Raw genomic sequence first — 26758 nt, 5'->3', positions numbered from 1 at the left:
GTTGTTGCTGTTGCTATAAGTGGTTGTTAACTACGTAAGGAACAATACGGAAGGAAATTGCTGCTGGCCGCTCTGTAACTGTCTAGCTCGAGCGGCCGACACCTGAGCCACCTCAAGCAAAATTAATGGGATTATGCGACAGGACGAGAGAGAGGATAGCTGGAAGTACGGATGAAATGAGAAAAGGCTACGAGGTTCGTGACTATAGGTGAGTCTGTTCAGCATAGTTCACGTGCTTTGCACAGCCCATAGTGTTTGTGCCACGGCCTTACACGCTGTCACTGATGTCTAAAAAACAAGTTAGTGTAGATAATTTGGCTTTAGGAGGTTTTCTTGTTATCCTTGTTGTCGTCGGCACGTTATAATACGTGGTTGCATCCTTGTCATTCGAAGGGCTAAAAAAATGAATATAGAGCAGGATATTACGGAGATCAGCGTCTTGCTTCGTTCTATGTCACTTTTCAAAACAACCAGTGTATTTTGCAACACACAGAGCCGCTGAACCCACACTCGCGATCTGTTCCTCTGTGCAGGAGGGCCAGATCATTAAAGCGGATAGTTATCTTTCTCTCGGCAATTGAAGCTAACCAGAGTACGCAGGGAGCGAAAGCCTGAATACCTGAATACCACGCCGGGGCACGGGGCACTGCAGCAACTGAACTTATGCGCAGCCTGTTCACACGGCACATGAGGATTGTCAATTGCAAAACGAAAGTTCGTGCGCTCTGCACCATCCGACTTCAGGCTACTTACCCAGGAGTCTAAATTATTTCAGTCTCTTCGCAGAACCGTAAGCGTGTAAGATTTTTGCTCTTATATAACACACAGCACCTGCACCGCGGTGAAATCTCCATGTGCCTCGTAGACGTCTTAGTGTTCCTGTATATGCAGGGGCAGTATACCTCATCTACGGCGACGCCTTCAACTTCGCGTACAGCCAACAAACGCCTTGCTGGACTGTGGGTGTGCGTGAATAAAATAGGACTGTCTATCTGAAATGCGATCCGTGTGCAACAAAAGTCTATGTTAGGCTACAAAAGAAGGGTTCAGTAGGCCTCCTAAATATTGTTTTGCCGACGTTCCGGCCAGTGCGAACCTCATTTTTGATATTCCAATTCGAGTTCTGTTTTTACAAGATGGAAAGCCGAAGACGCTTGTTAGCAGAGCCGCTGCAGGTTGCGGCGAAAGTAAGGCTGTTTTCTCTTCGACAGCCTCATTGTTGCCACAGTTTAGGCCAGCGCGTTGACAGACGCTCTCAAAGGATTTATATGGTAGAGTATGCGTGTTCGATCCTGCGGACAAGCGCTGCAGTCACTGTAATGTTGTTTTCTTTGGCCAGAATTTAAAGTGCTTTAAAGTACAACCGTAGGTGAATGTGTCGAAACAGATGCAATAAGTAGGAGGCTTATTTTGAAACACTGACGACCGCATTGCCGTATAGTATTCCAGATATGACTGACTCGAGTAGCGATGTTTAACAGAAGATGGAAAAGGCAATAAGCAGTTGTGCAATTTGTCAACAAAGCGCAAAGTTGGCTAACTTAAGGAATTGCTCTAGAAGGCACTAATCCCAGAAGCATTGGTAATAATGTTAATCATGCTGCTCAACGGGCCTATCGTGTTACTCAAAGCATGGCTGTACATACTGGTAGAGTTGATCTTTGAATGTGTCGCTCAGTTCCGAATGTCTTGTCACTTACCATATGTTCTGTGTGGCATGGCTATATCTATTGATATGATCTGTCATAACTGAATCGCACATTTGACTTTTCCGTACTCCACGAAACCTACAGTCACGATGGGAGTAAACGTTACTGCTAGGTGGGAGTAAATTATGCAACATTTTGTTTACTGTAAACTGACGTAAAATGTTATAGAGATAAAATGACAGTGAAACAACAGAAAAAAAGGGAGAAACTGAAAAGAGAAGACAGGAAAGCTAGGGTCACTAAAACTGTCATAGCTTCTCGCTGCTTTGAAAACATTTTTTTTTTTTTTTTTACAGTGCCCGGTTAGTTTTTTGTAGAAGTACGCTGTAAAGGGAGCCTGAATGTAGCAGTTCTAGTGGAACTTGTTGCAGATTTCTGTGCAAATATAGATAGCAAGAAAGTTTGTTGGTATGTAAAGACGTTAGCCTAACTGCAGGTTTAGCGTGCGTTCAGGTGAGAGGGTGAGGAATAAAAGAAATTTAATAAGTTCATAAAAAACGCACACAATGACTCACACACAATGGCGTGAAATTGCTGCAATGCACCGCATAGTATTGCGACATGATATGCGCAAACGACATTTGGTCTACTGCTTCTGCAATAAACAACGTCACCTAAGACGAAAGAAAGATCGACGAAACGATATTCTGAGCAGAGGGTTTGCACTGGAAATATCAGTGCGTAGAAGAATAGAACATTTGACAAGTTAGTGTTGATGCACGATTCATGACAAAGCGAACAACGAGTACAGACAACGGGTCATACTGGAAATGCATGGGGCAAGGCCTATGTGTGCGTATGTAACGTATGTAACTCCACCTAACTCTGCAACAAATTTGGTTGAAGTTGACAGCACGTCTTGTATAACTCCTTAATTATATTTCCCTACTGCTCGCGCTACTTCTAGATTATGAAGGACAGAGCAACGAACCAGCGTATTGTGTAATTTGCAGTCCCTACCACACTAAGAATGATTGAAAATTTGTTTTTTGAAGCTTTCAATGTTTTCAGTCAAAATGTTGTTTCCGTCATTCCTGTATAGAGCTCTTTGAAACGGTGGCTTGACTTTTCTGTCCATCATAAAGAAAATTTGCGCTATGGGTTTGGATTGCGTCACGTTATGTTTTGACAGGCCTGTTTTTATTCTTTCTCATTTATGACCCACACTGCTTGCTTTTTCTCAGAAAGGGCAAGCTAAGGTTGCTGCTTTTTAACATTTGGCTGTGTGTTATATGATCAATGCGTAAATATACTGTCCATTTTAGATTAACAACCTTTTCTTTCTTTTTAAATGTATATCCCTTGGTGACAGAGCGTGTGAGGCTTTTCTTCGCATGACAAAGAAGAGAAATGTTAATAGTCATCTACACTAGTATATTGTTCATTATCTGCAGTTGCGTATATAAATGTTTCTCGAATTTGTTTTTTAAAGAGGATTAACTAACCATAACTGCGCTTCTTCGATATATCGTGGGTCTGCTTAGTGTACACCATACGAGTCTGGTAAGTTCTTGTTACAAAAGGCTTATGACCATACATATACCACATCGGTGACATGGAATATCCTTTAGAAAGCATGTTGACGTGAGAGAGTCAGGAATAATCAGATGAAGCATGCAGAGCAATAGGACTCACCCTAAAGGAGTTCCAGATGCTCATGCACGCAGTAGGAATTCAAAGAAATAAAAGAAAACTAAAACAGAAAGCGAAAATCTTGTCCACTGATGTCAAGCGAGGTTTATTCAGATCGTGATCGCGAAAGGCAAACATAAATCCTCTTAGCGCTCTTTCCTCTCGGCTCAACGAACATCAGCGTCTTCATAAGTTCAGGCGCAGGCGTTCCTCAACAGTTTCAGAAGTAGTCGCACGCTAGAAACCTTCTGCATGGCACATAGAGACGTGCAAAAGTCCGAAGAATCTGCGATAGCTCGAAGACTTTGGAAAGGGTTCTTCATAATACTTTTGCAGTGTCTCCTGTACTATGCCGTGGTGCCTCTGGACTTCATGGTCATCATTCTCTTTGCCGGTCGACGTCATGGTCGTGAGGAAGCATCCTATTCTTCGGGCACCCAAAAGAGCACGTCACCAAGTGAGTGGTTGTTGTCCATGGCCGCCGCCGTCTTTGGGAAGGCGAACTGCGAAACGACAACGAGACAATGCAGCCTGCTAACACGTCACTTGCTTTGCTGTTCTTCTTTCACGTGCTGTTGTTCTTCACCGCAGTCAGCTTGTTCTTTGGTCTGTCCGCTTGTGGCACATCCAGAAGCGGAATGCGACGTCCCCGTCTCCACGTTGACGTGGTTGCTGTGATGCGCGGCGCGCTTCAGGGTATCCACTAGCAGATGGTGGAACTTCTTGAGTGACGTCAGCGATCCGGACCTTGGCCGGTGTGGACCGAGGGCGTCCAGATGCTCGTGAGTGCGGAACATCTTGCAGACGTCCTCGCTGCTTCCGCGGACATTTGGCGATGTGGACAGACTTGTGCTCCCCATGAGGCTGCCGGAGTTGCTGTGCTCGGGCGAGGTGCGTCGACTCCGGTTGTAGATGTCATAATCATTTCGAACCACGGGCATCATGAAAGCCATCGCGGAGGCCCGGTGTTGGAGACGACGGTACGCAAGACTTCTCTACTCGGACGTCGCTGCGAGAATGAACGAGCAGGGAGGTGCTCAAGATTGGCGATGGCAGGGTCTTCTTTCTTTTTTTCTCTTTCTCTCTTAGCTTGGAGAGTGCTTATAGCTTTTATAGCGTCTAGTGAAGAGCATGGCGCTGCGGTTTCCTTTTTCTATCCTGTCTGCGCCGCGATTAGCCTATCAACCAAAGGTGCGTCCGTTGTCCGCTACTGCGGACTGCGGTGACAGCGGTTCGATAGGGGAGGAAAGAGGAAGGCGCACCGCAAGCAAGATAACTTTTTTTGCACGTGATCACAGCGTGTGAGACTTCAGTTTGTTCTCGAAAGGTGTTCGTTCTATTGTTACCAGTTAAAGGACTGCCTTTTCTTTCTTTCTCTCTGTTTTTGACCGGTTACGTGCCAAAGCGCACACGATAAGATTATGCCTCTGGGATTCTGAATAACATTTCAAGCTGCCTGTGTGCCTTTTCTTCTTCTTCTCTCTCTCAATTTCTGCCTGTCTGTCTCTAGCACTGATATGGATCGTCTCACATTGCATCATCAAAAATAGTGTTTCTCTGAGCGGCGAACGCTAGTGTTTATGAACACGCCACGTGTGCGTGAACAAAGCGGTGTCGAGTATTTACTGGGCCGCTGTCACACACGCTCGAGCTGTGAGATCATCCAGATAGCTCGTATCCGTGACGGCTAGACAGTGTTTGGGTTTCTTCCAGTCGGGGAGGTGTTACACTTGGGGTAGAAAGAACGTGTATATAAACACTGCGTTTGTTTCTGTGAAGCGAAGACCTTGGGTCAAGTCCTTGGCCTCGATCGCCAGGTCCGCGGTTGCACGTACGCTCTTCTGAAAAGATCTTTGGAACTGGCTGATTTGTCACCGAAGCAGGTCAAAGACCAACGCGCTCTCTGAAGTGCTGTTATAACGGTCTGAGACAAATCACTTAGGTAAAGTGGCGGCATTTCTCGGAATTTGAAGTAAAACTTATTTTCCTACGTCAGATTATTGCATCACTTTCCTTTTTCACGTTCAAAGTAATGCTATATTCTCGATATATCCTAAAGATGAAGCACAGACGATAAGCGAGCACGCGCACGAGAACTTTGTAGCTGTAAAATCAGAAGAATTTTGTTGTTCTGTAGCGAGTGATTTGGCGTGAAGTCTTTCATTAATTACTTTCATATTCCTTTCGAAAAATTAACTGGAGGAACGAGTGACCGTTCGTCGTCTTCGCGCCAAGGCCAAGAAAAACCGGCGGGACTGAATGCGTTATTCTGTCGGGAAATAACATTAACATCCACAATTCATTCTGCCAGTGTTAATTCGTTGTTCTGCATCTGTACTTATTGGTACATCCATTTTAATCGAGCTCACGTTTAGACTGCGGTCTGGCAAAAGTTCTCTTAAGGGTCGCACTTGAGACAAGATAGCGTATCCATGGCGCAATCGTGTGAAGTCGAACAATGAAATTTGAGAAGAAAGGTCGAGTAATACAATAATATAGTGGGCCTTTCCAGGAGCAATTAGTGCCAACATTCGGAACCTTCAAAGCCGATTATACAGCTGTGCGGCGCTGTGCAAATAGAGCGTTAGGTGTGCAGTTCTGAGTGTAAAATACACAAGTGCGCAAATTCAATACGACTTCACCTTGAACTCGGCTGCTACGTGGCCGCACCGACCATTCATCGGTATTTCGCAATAATTGTAACAGTTAAGTGCAGCTAAGTGGAATGTGTACTGTGCACATAAGGCTACTATGCAAAAAGGTGAGGCGTGCACACAGGACACAAGAGAAGAGAAGTGGACAACACGAACACCACTTCTCTTCTCTTGTGTCCTATCTGCACGCCTCACGTTTTTGCATAATGAATCCTTACCAACTAGCTCAGCTTTCTGTCGTTCTGAACAATCGTGAGCTACAGCACCGGTGTAATAATATGCGTCACTAGCCTATGGAGCTATGTAAGCGACAGCAACTAAGTTTCTTGAGCCAAGGATGAGATGTCGGACCACAGTGACTGAGACAAGCTGACAGTATCGCATGGCCGAATACCTTAGCGTTAGCTAGCCCACGCTTCGTCCATGCTTGACAACCGCACGGAATTGCTACATCAGTACACAGCTTGCCGCGTTTTTTTGATTGTTTCCCTCTTATTGAGCGAAGCTGTTTATGGCTAGGCTTCCGGGCATTTTTTCGTGTGCGTGTGCAAAAACCGTGGGCCGATCCCAAAGATAGCGCAGAAAGGGCACAAGCGCAATGGCACATACCCCTGTGGAGTCCGGGTGGTGGACTCTGGGAACTGTAACGTGCCCCTGAACTGCCCTTGTCACACTTGGGACCCAAAGAGGTCCCAGGAACAAGGAAAATAACGGATATTAGCCCAAAAAGGCCGACCTGCGTCGGCCATGTCAACGTTCGCACCACCCTCTCTTTGTGGGCAATGCAAGCTCTTGCTTATCTGGTTTCCTTTCGCTCTCTCCTGGTAGCGGTCTCTTTTAATTCCATCTCCTCCACCCTGCTGGCGCTGAGCCGTGCTCCCGCATGGGTTGCAGAACATAGTGCTAGCATTTCCTCCTTCCCCATAAGAACCACTTCTCCCATCGAAGCGTCACGCGTGCCTAGCTTTCCCGGCTCCTTGGGACGGCGGTCCCGTCGTCCACGCGAATGACAACAGGTGTGTGTGCGTACGTTTCGTCATGATGACCACCGATCAAGACAATAAATGTGTTCGCACCTATGTTCAAAATTCTGTGTCACCTCTGTGTCATGTGTCAAACAGCTTCGCTAGTCTTCCACCTTCACAAAGTTGAACAGCTCATGATTTTTTAGCGTAGTTTGCTCTGGTGGAATACAGAATGGCGCAAGACTCGACAAAAGTTGTAACTCCTGCAGTCAAGGCCTCTTCCCGTGGACGCTCTCGCTTTGTAGTATAGCCCATGATGCATTCGTGGTGCAAACGCGGTAGCATGCCGAAGTATTCCACCTATCTCGTTGTGGAGAACCAAGCTTGCGTTCGCGGGGCCATATTATGCGGCGAACGTGTGTATATCACGTAGGAAGAAATAAAAACTGCTGCAGAGTAGGCGAGGCCCGCAGACTTTCTTAGCGCATTCTGCGCATGTCTGTAGTCCATGATGGTGAATGGAAATCAGTTTGAGCAAAGGGTTGTCAACATTACAGGGTCCATTATGAAAGTAATGCGCATGATTTTATTATGACGCTACTATCCATGGCAGTGTGGTAAAACCGGTCGGGAAATGTGGCGAGGGTTCTGCCCTGTCAACGCAGCCGGTCGCCAGTTTGAGCAGTGCGAGCTGATAAGACTGCGCAAATGCTCAAGGTCTGCACGAAGCTTGTGCCGAAAGTGTTGACGAAAGATCAGAAAGAACTTCGAGTTTTGCGCTGTCAAAAATTGTTGGATTGGATTCAAAATGAGCCCGACTCTGTCGTAACACGAGACGAATCCTGGATGTTCGAGTACGACCCGGAATCGAAAAGGCAGAGTACCGAGTGGCGCACAAAATCATCCCCCCGCCCCAAGAAAGCGCGAATGAGCAAGTCTCGCATCAAAACGATGCTCATTGTCTTCTTTAACACCCAAGGCATCGTCCATTTTGAGGTTGTACAGCAGGGAGAAACTGTCAACTCAGCCTTTTACCTGGAGATGCTCAAGAGATTGAAACGCCGGGTCGCGCGCGTGGGGGCTGACATCAAAGACACGGTCACGCTCCAACATGACAATGCCCCAAGCCACACGTCCTTCATGGTTACCAACTTCCTGGCCCGAAGCAACACCCCGGTGGTCCCCCATCCCCCTTACAGGCCCGACTTGACCCCGTGCGACTTTTTTCTTTTTTGTTTCCCCGACTACAAGAGAGCGCTGAAAGGAAAGCACTGGGAGACCGTGGAAAACATCCGAAAGACATATTACAGCGTTCCTGAGAGGCATTCCCGTAGATGACTTTTGGGGTGTCTTCCAGGCGTGGCAGACACGTCTCCGCAAATGTATTGATGCAGTGGTAGATTATTTTGAAGAATTTTAACAAGAATTTTAACCATTTGTACAGGTCCGGTCAGTAAACCTATTTTTCCCAGAAAATGCGCATTACTTTCGTAATGGACTCTGTATACAGAGGGTCTATAGTCAAGGCAGAAGAAAAGAACAGGGAGAAAGGCAGGCAGTTTGACCAGTGGACAACCGGCTGGGCTACCTTGTAGACAGCCAAGGCACACCATAATTTCCATATTCGCGTACAAGGCAAACGGCCCACTGGAGCCACACCGGCGAGTTCTTGAAAAAGAAAAAAAAAGCAGTCAGTTGCACACGTTCTAAATATTTCAAAAAATAGTATGGGGTTTTACGTGCCCAAACCACGATCTGATTATGAGGCACGCCGTAGTTTGGGACTCCTGGAATTTCGACCACCTGGGGTTCTTTACCGTGCACCCAAATCTAAGTATATGGGCGTTGCCCCCATCGAAATGCGGCCGCCGTGACTGGGATTCGATCCCGTGACCTCGTGCTTAGCAGTATTTGCACACTCTCCACAATTTTTGGCCGAGTTACTTCGCCTGGTCAGAAGCATTTTGAGTTCGGGAGGGATGTCTCATGGTCTTACACTTGATGATCGCACTTGAGATGCTGTAACCGGAATGACAGCTGCTGTGTTGCAATTTCGTTTCAATGTCCTGAACACTGCAATCTGCGCGTTGTTAAAATATATTCCGCAATATTCTGAATATTTGTGGTCACATTATCCGCTCCGTGATTACGCGGCCGCGCATCGTGGCCTTCACTATAACACCTTAAGTTCTATAATTCGATATCACCGTCATAAAGCAAGCAGGAACTTTATCGCTGACTGCAAGCAACCAATGAATTTTATTAACCGACGGGGCCAATGCGCTTGCTGCGCGGGATGGCTTTTATCAGCGTGGACAGGACTTTGGCTGTTTCTGCAAACTTACGTATATCTATACGTCTACGTTATGATTGGGGCTATGCTTTGGAAACTGTTTCAACGGAAAGAATGCTGTGCGTGTAGGGGACGCGATGTCTAAAGGAAGTCAAAGGCTATTCCTCAAACCATGTGCAACCACTTCGAAATTCTATTTCGCACAATGTTTGCATCGCATGTTGTCTTCTTCTTCTTCTTCTTCTTCATTTCCGTAAAGACGCCTGGTTGGAGGGGTATTACTTAAGAGGTAAGTTTTACGTATGGCAGGCAATGAATATCCAAGGCATCTGCAAACGGGCGGGGGCAGATTATTTCCTCAATGTGATGTGGCAGGCCGTTCCAGTCTGAAGCTACTCCAAAAAAATAAAGAGGCAGAAAAAGTGACATAATGACAGCCGGGAGAAACCCTTACCAACAAGCTAGCGGTCATGTTTTATACGTTATGCTGCGGAAATAAAAACAGACAGAAAGGTACGCTTGCAGTATTGCAGAACCACCTATTGTTGCCCGTTTATCACTCTATGCATACGTTCTGTGTAGAGTCGGCGCCTGTTGAGACAAGCCCTGACCGGAGGCGCCAGAGAGATTGGAGAAAACCGCGTGTTTTCCCGAAACTTCTACCAGCGCCAGCAGTATCGCACATCGATAAGACAACGTTCGGGGTGCTGCTATTTTCCGAACCACTTGACCCCTGGATCCTCTCTTCCTCGGATTGCGCACCTATTCTTGTAAACGTACAGCTCAGGCATTTTCTGCGAAATGTCTTTTCCGATTCACTTTCGCATTCTTCCTGTAAGCGCCCGCCTCCATTCCACGACAAGGAAAATTTCCATGGCCCGTGCCGCGCCTTTACACTTGCCGCTGACGCATGTAGCGACGGCAGGTCTGTGTTGTCACACTTCGCGGAGAACACCGGCCCCATGCACGCGCGTTCGCGTGCACCCGATTTCGGTCGAGTCATTTCACCGCTCGTCGGTGCTTGCCTGCGTCGCCGCGTGCTTTCAGCTTGACGAACGTGAAGTTATTAAAGCGCCTATTAATTAGTGATGTTTGTTATGAACATGCGAGGTCCCTACACCACCTGACGCCCGCTCTTCGCAAACCATTGGCTCGTTGCCAATACGACCAATGACGGCTTATTGTGACGCTGCATGAAATGCTTTAGGCAGCAAAGTACGTCATGAACTTCCTTCTGACGCACTTTCCTCAACACTAGCCGCGCTGTAGTTATTTTAAAGGTTACATGTAATACTCGCTGCTCTGTTGCCGCACGTGCGCTGATAGTCGTGTGGAGAGAGCAGACAAAAGACGCATCGCTATAACCAGAAGCAACTTATAAATGCCGACGACAGTGCGAAATGTATAAACTCTTCTGGTGGGATAACAAGGAGCAGTTTACAATCTCTGATTATTTGGACTATTCATAACGCGTCATTGCAGGGGCTGATTGATTGATTGATTGATTGATTGATTGATTGATTCATTCATTCATTCATTCATTCATTGATCGATTGCAACACTTTGGAAATTTTAATGGCGCCCAGCATATGCACGTTCTTGTCCACAATAATGAAATGTCGTTTCACACAATCACTACCGCACAGTTGCCCGTTTCAGTACACTCACCAGCAGTGGCGAACAACCTTTGAGTGTTAAAATGACGACTATAATTTTATCGTCAGCGCGTTATCCGTGGCAGTGGTGGTCAGTTATGGGTGCGATAATTGCCTAAAGGAGGTGTTTTCATATATATCTTTCCAACTTCCTTGAAGTTACCAACGTTAGCACACATTTTATCATCGTTGAATTGAGGCTGGCGAAGGCCTAAGGCCTTTCTGCTTAGCCAGAATTTTGAGAGTGGGAGAGAGAGAGGTGATAAACATTATTCTGAACAAGCGCAGTCTGCGTGTGCGGCCTCTTTATTCAAAGCAGCGGCGGGCCATGGTCATCTCCCGTGCCCGTTCGATCGGGTCCGGCTCTGATAGCTTGGACCACTTTACAAATATTTGTTCACAATATCTCCCGCGATATGCACGGAGGTCCTACGTCATCTGCCTCTCTGAGTGAAAGGAAGTGTTTTAACGCTTTCGTGTCCGTGCTATATTACTATACGGCCAGACTTCCTACTTTATACGGACGCTCCTTCATCGCTACCGGCTTATATTTCAAAATTGGGATGTAAGCATTACAGTTATTAGCCAAAACAATAATGGACAACTTTAGCAATCAGATAGGTCATTGCCAATTATTGCACAATTCTTAACGCCTATGCTGCAACAAATAATGGGTGAGCGCAAAACTAACCTCTTTACTGAGCTGTCTTAAATAACTCATCTAGCGTTCCGCGTAGTGCAGCAGCCAGGCATTTGTTTCGCTTGAGCAAAGCCCCGCGGCATTGACTATTTTTCTTATTTTTCGTACTGTTCTAAGAGCCGTTCATGCCCACAAGCGGCGCTTGTCAGCGCCCTCATATGCCTTCGTCTCTTGTTCGAGCGGTACGTCGAGGCACCCTAGCATCAGTGATATCGCACCGCCATCTCACGAGCAAACTGGGAACGTTCGACTGTAAACGCGCCAGGACGATGGCGCCAAACGAAAGTGTTTTCAAACTTCGTCCAACGATTCGTTCGGCTTTTTCTGTCCCTGGCAGCTTACGGTGCTCAGCGCGATGATATTTCGTCCGGAATTAAACTAATTGCTAAACGTAGGGACCTAATGTAAAGCAAGAGGGGAAAAAATTTTTAGCAGCCATTCCTTGGAAAGCACACCAAGTTCGCTACTCGACCCTTGCGCCAGTACGCAGAACTAATCGATGGCAAATTAGTTCTGCAGAAACCCGCAAGGTGGGGTAAGTTTCATGAAAGGGAAATATTGGCACCCTCGCAGGGTAATACCAATATTTCAGTTTCATTATGCAAATCAATCAATCAATCAATCAATCAATCAATCAATCAATCAATCAATCAATCAATCAATCAATCAATCAATCACGCCAAATGCGCCATCCGAAAACGTTGAGAAAGGAAAGATGAGAAGGAGAGAACGAAATTCTTTGAGTTCACAGCCAAACAGAGTACCACAAAGACAAGCTAAATTTGAAGACTGCGACGGATTACCGCGGAGCTCGTGACGCTGACATGGGGACCGGTGCCCTTGTGTCAGCGACCTCAGCTCAAGGAAAACTGAGAGTAAACCACACAGCCTAAACAACAGGAACTACTTAGCAAAAATAAATTATAGTAGGGGGTGATTTTGTGCGGGATGAGCTCCATGTTAGCAACTCGTCGAATATAAAACATCTTGGCATTGTTCGATATAAAGAAAAGCGAAGAAATTCGGAAGCCTATTTATTTTGTCTTTATTATTATTATTATTATTATTATTATTATTATTATTATTATTATTGTTGTTGTTGTTGTTGTTGTTGTTGTTTGTTTGTTTGTTTGTTTGTTTGTTTGTCTGTTTGTTTGTTTGTTTGTTTGTTTGTTTGTTTGTTTCCTTTGATAGCATATGTAGAAATGGCAAGAAGAGTAAGCAAGGAGCAGACTGGGGGGGCAACTGGCACCGAATGGGGCTCAACGACTGCCTACTCTTCAGAAGGGGGAGACAGAAACATAAAAATGGAAGATAGGAAGGAGGGGAGGAAAGAGGAAAGAAAAAGAAAGGTGACAAATTTTAAAAATGAAGCAGAGCAGGCACAGCCCAGAACGCACACAGCAGGGCCGGTTACTGCATGTCACGCTACATAAGAATGTTAAAATAGAATAGTGTTTGAGGTATTGTCATTTATTTTGTCAGAAAGTAAACACAAACAAGGCATCCATCATGCTAACGTACGCCGCCTCGTTTCAGAATACGCTGAACATCTATAGGGAACAACATATATGCTAAATGCTTTAAAATTGAGTTTCCAGGTAATTTGAGTGGCAGGGCAAAAGCAATAATTTGATTGAGAACTATGTATTCTGCGGGCCAATACCAAATTCAAAGTAGCCGTAACTTTATGTTCAAATTTTAATTTGCTGAATTTCTTCATGTACCACGTGCAGAAGAACGCGCATTACACGTAGTCAGTCACACGCTAGTTTCCCATTGATCATTTGCTTCTGCATTTGCATTTGATCATCTGATCATTGGTGTAACCATGTACCAACTAGCCCAACAAGCCACTCTCATGAAATCATTTGCAACTCGCGCGGCTGTGAAGTTTCTGTGACAGAAGTTTCAATTGCAGCTGACTATAGAATGTGACAGGAAATCCATGGTTCTAAAGATCATATTAATGCTAGATTGAAACTTGAAGTTTGGCTTTTCTTCCACTGGTCCCCTGTTGACATAACGCCATTTGCCATAACGTCGTCAAAGTGCTAACGCTACATGTATGAAACGCTCCTTTATAAGCTCAACACATATGAAATAGTTAACTATGCCAATTTGCTTTGATCTTCCAAGAAAGCGTTTATATACCAGTGTAATGCGGAACCCGGAACTTCATGTGTGATAAATTATTAGCTCCCAACGTTCAGATTATGCGGCCAAGTTAAAACAGCACCATGTGTTTAGCTTCTTCCATGCTCTCCTTTTAAAGGGACCCTGAAACGATGTTGACAATTTTCTACAAACGTACTGAGTCGTTAGGGTAGGTCCTTCTGATCATTAATTGACGCATCTAAGTGCTCCGCGTAACAAGTGTAAATTATTATAAGGTTTTAAAAATCTACGTCGCTGCCGATCACAGCACAATGCTCGGCGGAATTTTCAGCCGCCCCTACCCATATGACGTAAATCACCCAATTGACGTCATGTGGGCGAGCTATCCGATTGGCTGCCCAGGGCACGTCATCTATAATTTCCCCACCTTTATGGTGAACAAATGATGTTCGTAATAGTTGCAATGTTAGTTAATTTGGTTATATAAAAGGAAAGTAACAGAAAGAGAATACACAAGAACAATTTCTCACTACACTTAAGCACTTCCGGCACACAGCAAGCGTCGTCTGCTTGTGTTGCAACGTGCTCCATTTTGACGAGAACTCCGCGGTCAGAGTTGGTCTCAGTCTTTTCGCGAGCACTAAGATTCGACTTTGTTGCGTTGTGGAGTGCAAACGTAGCGACTGGCAATATGTCAAGCTGCGACATCGTGTCCCTCTGCAAGGCAGCAGACGAGCGGACTGGCTGCAGCGCATCGGAATGCTGCTATCAGATAGGGGCCAGGATTTGCGCGTTTGCGGCCGTCACTTTACACCGGAAGATTACTAACGCAATAGTGTTTCGCTAGTCCGATATTAGGGTAAACGAAAGCGCAAGGGGACATGGCCTGGTCGTGTCCCCTTGAGTGTCGTTTCGCGGGATGAGTAGAAGCGCAAATTTGAATGGTCTGCACGGTGAAGCCACCTGGTGTCACAGAGCTCAACCACACACAGTATCAGTAACAAAATGTATTCTTTGCTGCAGGTGTAAATTTTTCGCAGGAGTGTAATTGTTAACACGTTGTTTTTGTAAATGTTTAAAATGTTTTACACTTGGTCAGAGCAATATTAGCGCTTTATTTGGCTGGTTAAGCTCTGCACCAACGGGTGGCTGGACCGTGGAGACCGATCAGGCAGCTCACGTGCGTCTACGCTAATGTTCCTTCATCAGCTTGAGTTTATGGCTCCGCCGTTCCGTCGAAACGTCCAGCTAGCCTGTGGTTACCGGAATACCGGACGCGTTCGACGCTGCGAAAGAATGCTCGCGACGCACGCTGCTTCGATAGCTCTCGCTTGGGGTCGACGGCCAAGCAGCTGGCGGAGAGTTTGGAGAGGCTTTGCGCGCTGGCTCCTAGAGAACCGGAAGTCGACGACACGACGTGCCATCATGACGCAGAGCCAATGAAGGCGGAGCTTAGTCCCGATCATACGGCGAACGAGTTGAGGAGGAAATGCATGATTATGGAGGAGGGTAATTTATAATGATCCGTAGCTCTCTTAATATGATACTTCTCACACAAATTGTGGTGCGAATGATCAACTTTAGCTGTACCCTACGCGTCTACAAAATTTGCCCGAACAGTTTCAGGGGCCCTTTAAGGTCGAGCTTAAGGGAACCAGTGCCCATAATTCATGAGAACATTTCCCTTTCATGTCTTTCTAGCGTTTTCTGTGAAATATGGCCTAGAGCCACATGTGTCATATTCTTCTTCCATATTGGAGGTAAATAGGTTTGCGCCATTTCAGCGGGATGGAACTTGGCACGGACGGACGAAAACTAATTAAGCGTGCAGTCCTAACCAAATAATCACAAAGTTTAAATTGAAAGTCAATTTTTTAGGCTGTCACGTGAGTAAACAGACCATGCTTGTTGGAAAAGAAGAAAAGAAAAAAACACGAGACACCAGTTATATATGGAAGACAATCTTTTATTGGGCATCCAACATCAAATTCCAAGGTCTACGTCGTTGCATAGGTGTGCTTCAGCAGCTTTCGGTTACATCAGTTTCCGCGTTTTTGTTACTATGTTATAGTTCACAACAAAAGTACAACTCGTCGAGAAGTAATTGCTGAAGGCAGCAGAGAAACAGCATCTCATTTCATTTCATTTCATTTATTCAACCTTAAGGGCCAGAAGGCATTACATGATCGATTTTTACATCGCCTAATGTTTTCTTTGTATGCGCGTCGATCAGTTACAATCGATCGCAAAGCAGCATGTCTTCCGGAAATAACTTGTGAGTATGACGCTTAATATTTGCGTAATAAATTCAACGCGCAAGTCATGGTGGTGAAGTGTACTTGCTCTGTGGTCTTCATCGAGGGGCTGCTGGTCATCGCTGGGGAACGTTCTGTGCCTGGACTCGCGATTTAACGCCGCGTCACCGGAGGCGTGCCGTTGGCAGACGTTCCTCAGATCCTGCAAAACCACTGGCTTCGTTCGTCGATGAGCATCTACGGTGCCAGGTTTACCTCGGCACGTCCCGAATGCTTGAGAAAGGCGCAGAGGGATACGATCGCCATCGCTAAGACGGGTCGCACTTCTTCAGCTTCTCGATGAGCACCGGGTCGGCTCGTGCTTGCATGCTGACGATGTCCCTGCTTGTCTTGCGCTGAGGCGACGAAGAACAGGACGAACGGTCCCTGCTCGCCCCAAGGTTGTTGTTCTTCACGGAGATGCTGTTGTTGTTTTGGCAAGTCGATCCACGCATGCTCCTGAGGTACTCCTCGACGCTACTTGTCGACCATTCCTGCGTCGGCGGTGAACCGCAGTTTCGTGGGCTCCGGCTGAGGTAGATGTCGTATTCGTTGCGGACAGCCGGGATCATGAACGCCATGGCGTGGGGAGGAACGTGGGGCTGACTGAGCTCTCGGAGCAGCAGTGTACGAGAAGGTCCGCGCGGCTGCCTTTTGTAGCGCGCCGGAGTGTACGCCGCTGAGGTCGTGTGTATTTGTGACGCAGATAGAGAGCGAGGAGGAGGGGCTATCGTGCATCGCCGCCGTCGCGCCGGCACGCCGAGTTAGAGCTTCGCTCTCGTCCAGGACCTGGGCTCAGCGTTCGCTCTCCTCCGTACTGTCGTCGTCGTCTTTGTTGGCCCGAATTGCGCGCAGCCTTAGTTGTCTGCTGATTGCGGCCTCCTATCGGCTGGCGGCGCTGGCAATCAGTCTGCGTCGGATATCGCAGGTTATCTCTTCGCGGATCGCTACGCGTTTACATTGTAAGATGTGTCAGCAGAGTGTCTGTCGGTCTATTGTGAACAGCTCTGAGAGCTGCATGTGACCTTTCCCGCGATCACGCGCGAGGGTTCTTCGGCAAACAAAGCCAAACGGTTGTTTCGGGCCAAATAAAGGCGTTCTGTCTGTTCAGCTTAACGTAGCGGCCCTTTCTATGGGGTCGGGGTCTAAGGATGTGGTAACGATGTGCCAATGGCTAATTGAGAACCAACTAATGCATTCAACACTTTTCCCAGACACAGCGAGGCGTTTCTTTTCAAGTTTTTTTCCACTGTGACGCCACGCTGACGATACAGTTTGTGCAAAGATAAGCGACAGCGTGGATGAACTGTAAAGCAGTGGAGAGCAATAATGATGCAGGGGCACAGTAAAAGCTTAGTATCCTTGAAGACATTTAGATAACGCCCATCGATCTAGAGATAAATGAAAGGTACTGCGCATGTCTTGCGTGATAACAGCACATGTTGCGCGAAGCTTTTTTTATGGCATAAAGGAGGCCATTCATGCAGTGGTTGTCTATGAAAGAAAACGACTTCTCCCCCTTACACCACGCAGAGATGCGAACAGATGTAACGAACCCGCTTTTGTTGCTCAGTGGCTATGGTGTTGGGCTGCTGAGCACGAGGTCGCGGGATCGAATCCCGGCCACGGCGGCCGCATTTCGATGGCGAAACGCGAAAACACCCATGTACTTAGATTTTGGTGCATGTTGAAGAACCCCAGGTGGTCCAAATTTCCGGAGTCCCCCACTACGGCGTGCCTCATATTCAGAAAGTGGTTTTGGCACGTAAAACCCCATAATTAATTCATTAATATGTAACGAAGCCTCCTTGGTTGCTACTTAATGATCATGATAATATTTCTCAACCGAAATTACAGCCTTGATCAGATCTCTATACATAGAAAAGTAACCTTCTTGGCCTTTGGAGCTACGTGGAGGAGCAAAAAGAGGAAAATTTCTTAGGGCTATCAAATCCGGCAAACTTACTTGACGTACCTTATTCTCATTGCAAATAACCATGTAGAACACGTAAATTTACTGCGCCAAGTGGCGACGACAGAAGAAACCGGACGCAGCGAAACAAATACTTTTTGTTCCTGGTTTACCCGTATTTTGCGCCGTCATTTCACGTGATCTATACCCGCCAGTTTAACAGTGAACCTTGCGACATTTTACCAGAAAGAGGTATGGAGAGTGGAAAGACATAGCATGTTCTTCTACTGTGCTTTCACGTGCACATTGTGCTAACTGTCGTCTCACGCAGGCTACTTTGATCATCGTTTCAATCGCGTCGGCGCCTTGTGCTCGTCATTGTGCGTGCGTGCGTGTGCGTGTGTGCGCGCGTGTGTGTGTGTGTGTGTGTGTGTGTGTGTGTGTGTGTGTGTGTGTGTGTGTGTGTGTGTGTGTGTGTGTGTATGTGTGTGTGTGTGTGTGTGTGTGTGTGTGTGTGTGTGTGTGTGTGTGTGTTTAATAATTTTCTTAGATAATCATCTACTATTTGTCGATTGATACAATGAAATATATCGAGGAAAACCCGATGACGAAAGTTCGCAGTATCTATAATATCATCAGATCACTCAGTAAATGCATAAATCAAGCAATGAAATAGTCACTCAATCAAGGCCTAATAATATGTCCTGCGCCCTGCTTTGCATATATCGGATCTAGGTCTGACGCATTTTGCGCCCTGCCAAAATGTTTTGACTGCTTTACGATCGCAATAGAACTTAGAATTTCCAAGTACATGTAGGTTATGCTAGTTCCTATCATTCAGTGCTTATCACGACATTTAAGACTGAGTTCTTTCGACAAGGCCGATCTTGAATGAACAATTGAACAGTAATCGCAAAGTGCGTGACAATGACAACGGTAACTGAACATGGAGCATGGGACTAAATGCACGTATAGCTTACTTTCTGACCGAGTACTACCTGAATGAGAATGACTATTATTGCCACTCAGGGAAGAAATTCAACGTAGCGCTGCGGCACTAAGCATCATGTTACTATATAAAACCAGGTTAAGATGTAACAGAACTTAGTAACTCGTGTAGATGATCTCTTAAGCGTGATATATTCATCTTCAGGCATTATGGCATACTCAGGTAACGCCTGTCTGAAAATATTCATGCTTCGCGTGCTCTGTCATTAACTGGTTACAAGGTGAGTAACGACACCTACTGTACAAAAAAAAAAAAAAAAGAGAGGTCACGCGACCGCCCGTAGCATAACCAGATTCTTATGGCTGAGTTCGAAACTATAACGCAATCACTCCTATCTCGCTTCCTGTAAATAGTAGTAATGTTGCTTTTGCTGCCGCGAGTGAATATGAAATGCCTTCACCGAATGGTACTTTGACAGCTAAGACTGTTCGTCGAGTATGAGCCGTTTTGCTGGGAGACTTGCTTCGTCACGAAGCTTTCTGTCGGTTATATTTGCTCAAGGCCAAAAAGGTTACGCATGACTTGCAAGTAAATTGTCGCACTTGAAGTTGTCGAGTGAGAAATGAAAACAAGTTTCGCACAAGTGTCAGTGTTTATCATATTGGCAACTTACAGTGCCGCATGCATACAGAGACAATCGTTCGCAACGGCGCTAGCTCGCTTTTAGGCCAATTATAAAAGCGAACCATTTTGCAATGCTGACCTTATAAGCCATCGCATCAGAGGGTGACGGCGGCACTGCCACCGTTTTTAAGAACAACAAACCTGTACAAGCGGTTGTAGTTTGAAGTACTGTACCGCATTGTGCTGCACGGGAGCATGTACTGTGATGGTGTGTGGTGATCGTGATCGGCGTTGATCCTTGTGCCTATCCTTTCTTTTCCCGATTTTCTTCTTATCGTTCTAACTGTGTGTGGTGACTTGGATAACCTCAACGGTTACCCAGTTCACCGAAACCATACATGATTTTTCAAGCGTGCTTAACGAGAAAGGTTCAGTTAGATGCTGTTTGTCTCGATTTCTCAAAAGCGTTCGACCGCGTTCCACACCCAGAAGTTCTAGTAAAACTGCTTAGTCTTGGCGTTAACATTAACATTGTCAAATGGATTCAATCATATTTAGTAAAAACACAGTTTGTGGAAGTGAATGCTGTGACATCCGGAGTGTTTCCTGTAACGTCAGGAGTCCCTCAGGGATCGGTTCTGGGCCCTGTCCTTTTTCTCAGTTATATAAATGACATTGCAGACCAGATTAACCCCGTTATCAAAGTTCGACTTTTTGCGGACGACTGCTTAATGTATACCGCAGTATCCAGTCGCAATGTTCCAGATCGTCCTAAACTCCGCATTAAAAAGAATTATTGACTGGTGCAATAAGCGGGAAATGAAGAAAACTACAGCAAGACTAAGTATATAATGGTAACCAAGAACATAAAAAAGTATACACTCCTTCGGTTATGAGATAGATGGTAAGTCATAAGCCGCGAAAATCCCATTAAGCACCTCGGAATTACCATATTACCTCAACTTGAAAGCTCACATGAACAACATATGCTCATCAGCTGAAAAAAAGCTGTGGTACTTGAGGCGAAAGTTAAAACTTGCTCCTCAACAAGCTAAATTAGCTGCATATTTAACGCTTGTTCATCCCACATTAGAGTACGCGAGCGTCGTGTGGGATTCGTATAGAAAGAACCTGGTAGATAGAATTGAAAAACTTCAAAGAAGGGCGGCAAGATTCATCTTGTAAAAATATCGTTCAGCCGACTCCGTAACTGAAATGCTCAGGAAGCTCAACCTACCTCCACTTTCAGAACGCAGAAGGATAGCTAGACTAAAATTTCTTTATCTGATTCGCCATAACTGGTTTAACCTTAATACACAGCAGTACATAAAACAGCGTCTGTCTCCAACAGTACGAAGCAGCAACCTAGAGCAAATTCAACCCATTTCAGCACGAATAGATGCACATAAGCGCTCGTTTTTGCCCAGAACAATAGAGGAACGGAACGCGCTACCACATGAATCACTAACAGTAGACAGTCTAAATAAATTTGAAACCACACTAATAAAATTGTTTACTTCGGCTAGAAGTACATAGCTGCTACTTTAATAATGGTACTTTGTCTTACTTATGTTCCTGGTTGTAATCCAGCGGCTGTGGTACATTTAATACCACCCTATTGTAATTTGTTTTTGCTGCTTCTTGCTTTGCATTATGCCTTTCCCTGTGTATATGCCTTACTTGTTCTGTTCTAGACTGCGGCAGCGCTGCTATGTTGTTTCGTTTGTCTTGCAACCACTCTGTAACGGCCTTCGGCCAACAGTATTGTTAAATAAATAAATAAGTAAATAAATAAATAAATAAATAAATAAATAAATAACTCCCCCTCCCCCGTAACCCAGTGTACAGTAGCGAACCGGATTTCCCGTTCTGGTTAACTTTCCTGCCTTTGTACTTTCTTCTTCTTCTTCTCTCTCTCTCTCTCTCTCTCTCTCTCTCTCTCTCTCTCTCTCTACAGCGCGTCAAGTTACTATCACTGTCACGAAGCTTTCTTACGTGTTGCTATATTAACCCACGGGCAAAGTGCACAGCGCACACATTGCCCCTGGTGTCTGCAGATGATAGCGAGCATCTGAAAGATTAGCAAACCAACACGCATTTGTTGCCAAACAAGCCTTTACGACCTCGGGCGTCGCGTCCAGGCCGCAGCAGCATTCGAGAGCGCGTTAAAGGCTTGTGCGGAGGAAAAACATTGACCTGACAGAATCAGGGACTTTCCGGCGGCGGCGTGGGCGGGGCTGCCGACAGTCGCCAGATTACGAGCCATATTGGGTTGAGGCGAGGCAGCAGAAGCTCGGCGTTGGGGTGATATGGGACTGCGACTCAAGGGTTCCTGGCGCCAGCGCCGAAGAGCGTGCGCGCGACGCCATGGAGACGGCAAACTCGGAGCCTCTCGGTGGAAGGTCTCGCGTTTCGCTCGCTCAGCCCGCAGGCGCGCGTGGTTCGCTTTACGTGGCGTTTGAGATATGGCTTTTCAGACGAGTCAGGGTGACAGTTTGGTTTCATCGCTTGTCGGTACTTTGAGCGATGGGCATTGGGTCGGAGGACCGAGTGTAGGATGGGGTTGCAGTGGGCCGGAGAAGTGTTATCGATCTCTATATATATAATCTCCCACTTCCTGTACCTCTTCTTTGACTGAGAACTACAGCCTGTTGTTTCCCTGACGTATTTCTGCTGATCATGCGAGAGAAAGCGTGGGTAGCTAGTATCCGAGTGGAAATTAGGAAGGATTTAAATGCGACGCAACAGTGCTGTCTCACTGCCTTGGAGAAAACGTACTCGAGGACAGTGGCATAATTCGGCGCCAGTTCTGATCCTTAGACCACAAACACCTTTTCTAAAAACAGTCTTGTTGAAATGCGGGTTTCATTTCTTACTGTTATTCGGCGCTTTGTATGCTAAGCGGTAAGGATGTTTTGTTCGCTGTGTTGTATTTGGAATTTCTTTGTGATGTTCTGTTGTTTGTACTAGTATGTCGAAGAGTGTGTGTTACACACGTACAAAGTAGGTAGTTGGGATACATTTAAACACTACGACATATACATATGTCAAATATATGTGCAGTACGTTTTGTGCATACTACATGTATACAACGGTATCAAAGTGTATAGAAGTACATGTGAAAAATGCTAAATATTCATGAGACAAGGATAGCCGGCGCCGCATTCGAGTGCCAACATGTCCATTTTGTCATGACAATAAAAAAAATGGACAAGTGACGTTGGGCCGGGCCAAGTAATGTGTAGGGGAGGAGTGCATGTCATCTACCAGAATGTTCTATCAGGTAGTCTGTCAGAGTAACGGAATGGGCGCCAGTAGACGGCAAACACTATCAAGGTTCGCGGAGATCCACCTGTTAGATTAGAAAATTCGCAGCAATATTCTCGAGTAAGTCGACATGGAGCAGGCTAACTGGAGGTCAGTGAAAATGTTTTTTGACCTTGCAGAGTCGCCAGCAGCTGATGGCAGCGATGACGTCCCCATGCATGTAATTCCCCCTTGTTTGTCTGCCTTCCTGATGCATTACTTGCCAAGCAGGTGTTGCGTGTCATTTGCCATATTATAAGCATGTATCTTCTACAAGCCGGTGCTTTACATAAGGTTCCGCGCACCCTGATATGAATGTCCCTGTGCCTGAGGGTGTCAGACGTCGTGTCAGAAAGCGCCGGCGTGTGACGCTGTTTGAAGCAAGAATGTACATTTAGCTTACATAAAGCGTGCAGTTTGCAGAGCGGGCTGTTATGGCGGGCTGTTTAATTTAAGCACTCAAAAAGGCTTCGTCAGTGGTGCCGCGATAATAGAAATATTATAACGGACACTGGCTGAGCCATATGACGTATAGTTGTATTACAACAAAGCGGAAAATACATTGTTTTCGATTAATTGCACAGTTCTTTGAGAATCATGCGGTATCTGTGAGGAACGTGTGGCAAGAAACTCTGCACCTCATATTAACTAATATATGGCACATTGAATAACTGTATTCGCGTTTCATGACTGTGTAGCTTAATGTCGGTCTCTCACGTTCTTATCTCTGCTTTCTTTCTCTAGTTCGCAAAATAGAAAACTGCAATAAAGAAACTTTTAAAAGTCCAATTCAATGCTCATTACAAAGTTTGCCATAAGGGCCGTTTTGAAGGCAGCCGAATAATATTGAAATATTTATTTCTAACAAACCATCGATTCCTCCTGTGTTATTTAGAAAATTTCTGTGTTCCTCTCTTTCTGTCTCTCTTCTTCAGCAATGCTAGATTTTAACTTGATTCACTAGTGTTTTTTACATCAAAACGACCAAAAACAACAAAGTACCCGCCACGGTGGCTTAGTGGCTACGGTGTTGCGCAGCTAAGCAGGAGGTCGCGGGATCAAATCCCGGCCGCGGCGGCCGCATTTCTATAGGGGCGAAATGCAAAAACGTCCATGGTCCCGTGCATTAGGGCCACGTTATAGATCCCCCGGTGGTCAAAATTAATCCCTAGTCTCCACTACGACATACCTCATAATCAAATTGTGGTTTTAACAACCCCAGAATTCAATTCAACCAAAAACAACCAAGAGAGAGAGAGAGAAAACAAGGGTAGGAAAGGCAGGGAGGTCAACCAGAACAGCATCCGGTTTGCTACCCTACACTGGGGGTGGAGGAAAGGGGAATAGAAAGAGGAAGAAAGGGAGAGAGGAAGCACTGAGTACGTGTGGGAGCGACACCATACACAAGGACACTATAAACGGTCTGTTAAGCCCGTGCACTTCAAGTACCGCACTAGTGCACGAATCGCTTTTCGAGCTAGTGACGGGTGTGGCCACGGTCCGAGTATCTTTGACTCGGTGAAACATCTCGAGTCCAGTCTGCGTAAAGTTGCCCGCAGAGAGAGGCGTTGGACATCGTAGCGAGGGCAGGTACACAATAGGTGCTCGATGGTCTCCTCGCACCCACAGGAGTCGCACATCGGGCTCTCGGCCATTCCCATACGGTAGGAGTATGCGTTCGTGAACGCCACTCCCAGCCACAAGCGACACAACAAGGTTGCTTCGCCGCGGGGAAGGCTAGATGGCAGTTGTAGCCGTAGCGTGGGGTCCAGTTTACGTAATCTGCAATTTAGGCCACTTGAAATCCAGAGATCTTGGGACTTCTTACGCGCAAGTTGGCGAAGTTCTCTGGCAGCGTCCGACCTCGCCAAAGGTGTTGGACGCGTCTTGGTATCTTCGTGGGCACACCGGGCAGCCTTGTCAGCTAGGTTGTTGCCGACGATGCCACAGTGAGCAGGAATCCACTGAAATATAATGTGGTGTCCACTTTCCAGAGCATGGTGGTGCAGTTCCCTGATTTCAGATGTCATTTGCTCGTAAGTTCTGGGACGTAATGCGGACTTGATGCTGTGAAGGGCTGCCTTTCAGTCACAAAATACGACCCATTTCTCTGTAGGCTCTTCGGTGATGTACATCATAGCGGCATGGAGAGCTGCAAGTTCTGCCGATGTAGATGTAGTCGTGTGCGACAATTTGAATTTAACTGTAACGTTCTTGGCTGGAACGACGAATGCGGCAGTTGAGCTGGTAGGTGAGGTGGAACCATCGGTATATATATGTATGCGGTCATGATACGTCTGGTGCAGTAATATGAGTGTAAGTTGCTTCAGAGCCGGCGATGGATGATTGGACTTTTTTGTAATTCCAGGAATAGCAAAATTCACTTGAGGCTGTCGCAGGCACCACAGGGGAGAGGAAGGCGTCGCCGCCGGTGTAAATGATGCCGGTATGTACTCATGATGAGCGCTAATAACTCGTGAAAAGGTCGCTTGAGGTCTCTCGGCTGGTAGGGAGGCCAAATGATGGTCGGGGATCCTTGACAGATGGCGAATGTGCGCTCTGAGAGAGTCGACAGCTACATGTGTCTGGATTGTATGGTCTCCTGCGATGGCGATTGTCGCTGCTGTTGAGGTGCACCTAGGCAGCCCTAAACACGTGCGTAGGGCTTGACCTTGTATGCTCTCCAAGGCGCGAAAGTTCGTCTTGCATGCATTTGACAATACTGGTAGGCTGTAACGAAGGAGCCCGAGAAACAAAACCCTGTACAGCTGCAACATAGAATGGACTGGTGTACCCCAGTTTTTCCCGCATAGAAATCGGAAGACCTGAGCAATGGCGACTAGCTTCTTCTTCAGATAGACGCAGTGAGGGCTCCATGAGAGGTTGCGGTCAATGATGACGCCCAGAAAGCGATGCGTCTTAACATAGAGTACAGCTTGACCATTGATCGTAACAGGATACGATGACATTTGTTTCCGCGTAAAACCAAGTAATGCGCACTTTTCAGTAGACACACTGAGGCCTTGCTCTCGGAGATAAGAAGCCGTCATGGTTGCCGCCCGCTGAAGCCTGGCTCTTAGCTGAGGGCGAGTCACCGCAGAGGCCCAGATGCAAATGTCGTCGGCGTATATTGAGACATGTACTGTCTGCGGTAGGTAATCCGCTAGTCCTACCAGGACGAGGTTGAACAAAATAGGGCTCAACACTCCACCCTGCGGCACACCACGGCAGATGGAATGTTCTGAAGTTGGGCCGTCTTCGGTCTGTAAGAAAAAACGCCTCTCAGTCAAATAGTCCCGAATCCATTGATACATCCGGCCACCAACTCCAACAGCCTCAAGTGAGTTTAGTATGGCCTCGTGGGCGACGTTGTCGTATGCTCCTTTTATATCCAGAAAAAGTGCCGCAGATAGGCGCTTGAGGCTTTTTTGATTTTGGACCCATGTTACGATGTCAATGACGTTGTCGATGGACGTGCGACCTCGACGAAAACCTGTCATGGCGTCCGGATAGATGTTGAATCGTTCTAGGTACCATTCCAATCGAGCAAGAATCATTCTTTCCATCACTTTGCCGACGCAGCTCGAAAGCGCAATCGGACGATATGATGAGATCTCAAGCGGAGACTTTCCAGGTTTCAGAATGGGGATCAAGCGACTCAATTTCCATTGTTTAGGAACGGCGCCGTTCTGCCAAGATTCATTGTAGTAGTTGAGCAGCTCATCACGTGCGTCATGTCCAAGGTGGCATAGGGCAGCATACGTGATGCCATCAGGTCCTGGTGACGAAGAACGCCGGCAGGTCGCCAACGCAGCATCGAGTTCTTCGAGTGAAAATAGCACGTTCATTTCTGGTACACGTGCCTCAGGGATGTCATTCAATGCTACGTCAGTAATGATGGCCACGGACCCAGCAACCCGTGCACAGAACTCTTCAGCCACTTGAAG

General features: G+C 46.4%; 2 protein-coding genes across 3 annotated transcripts in view; one reads left to right on the top strand and one right to left on the bottom strand.

Moving 5' to 3' along the window:
• LOC126531456 (uncharacterized) overlaps window positions 1–26758 on the top strand; it is a 227145-nt gene that overhangs the window by 156064 nt on the left and 44323 nt on the right. The window lies entirely within an intron of this gene.
• LOC126531467 (uncharacterized) lies at window positions 3422–4543 on the bottom strand. Its single transcript, XM_050179000.3, has one exon. It carries the CDS (start codon window positions 4292–4294, stop codon window positions 3884–3886), a length of 411 nt encoding a protein of 136 aa, XP_050034957.1. The 5' UTR covers window positions 4295–4543; the 3' UTR covers window positions 3422–3883.

Source organism: Dermacentor andersoni, chromosome 5, assembly GCF_023375885.2.
Source record: "Dermacentor andersoni chromosome 5, qqDerAnde1_hic_scaffold, whole genome shotgun sequence".
In the NCBI taxonomy this organism is placed as follows: Eukaryota; Metazoa; Arthropoda; class Arachnida; order Ixodida; family Ixodidae; genus Dermacentor; species Dermacentor andersoni.
Note: the sequence above shows the minus strand (reverse complement) of the source record. Positions and strands in the feature narration are given on the sequence as shown.

What these genes read in the sequence shown, in the direction of transcription:
- LOC126531467 (XM_050179000.3), bottom strand. Translation starts at nt 4,294, where the DNA reads ATGGCTTTCATGATGCCCGTGGTTCGAAATGATTATGACATCTACAAC.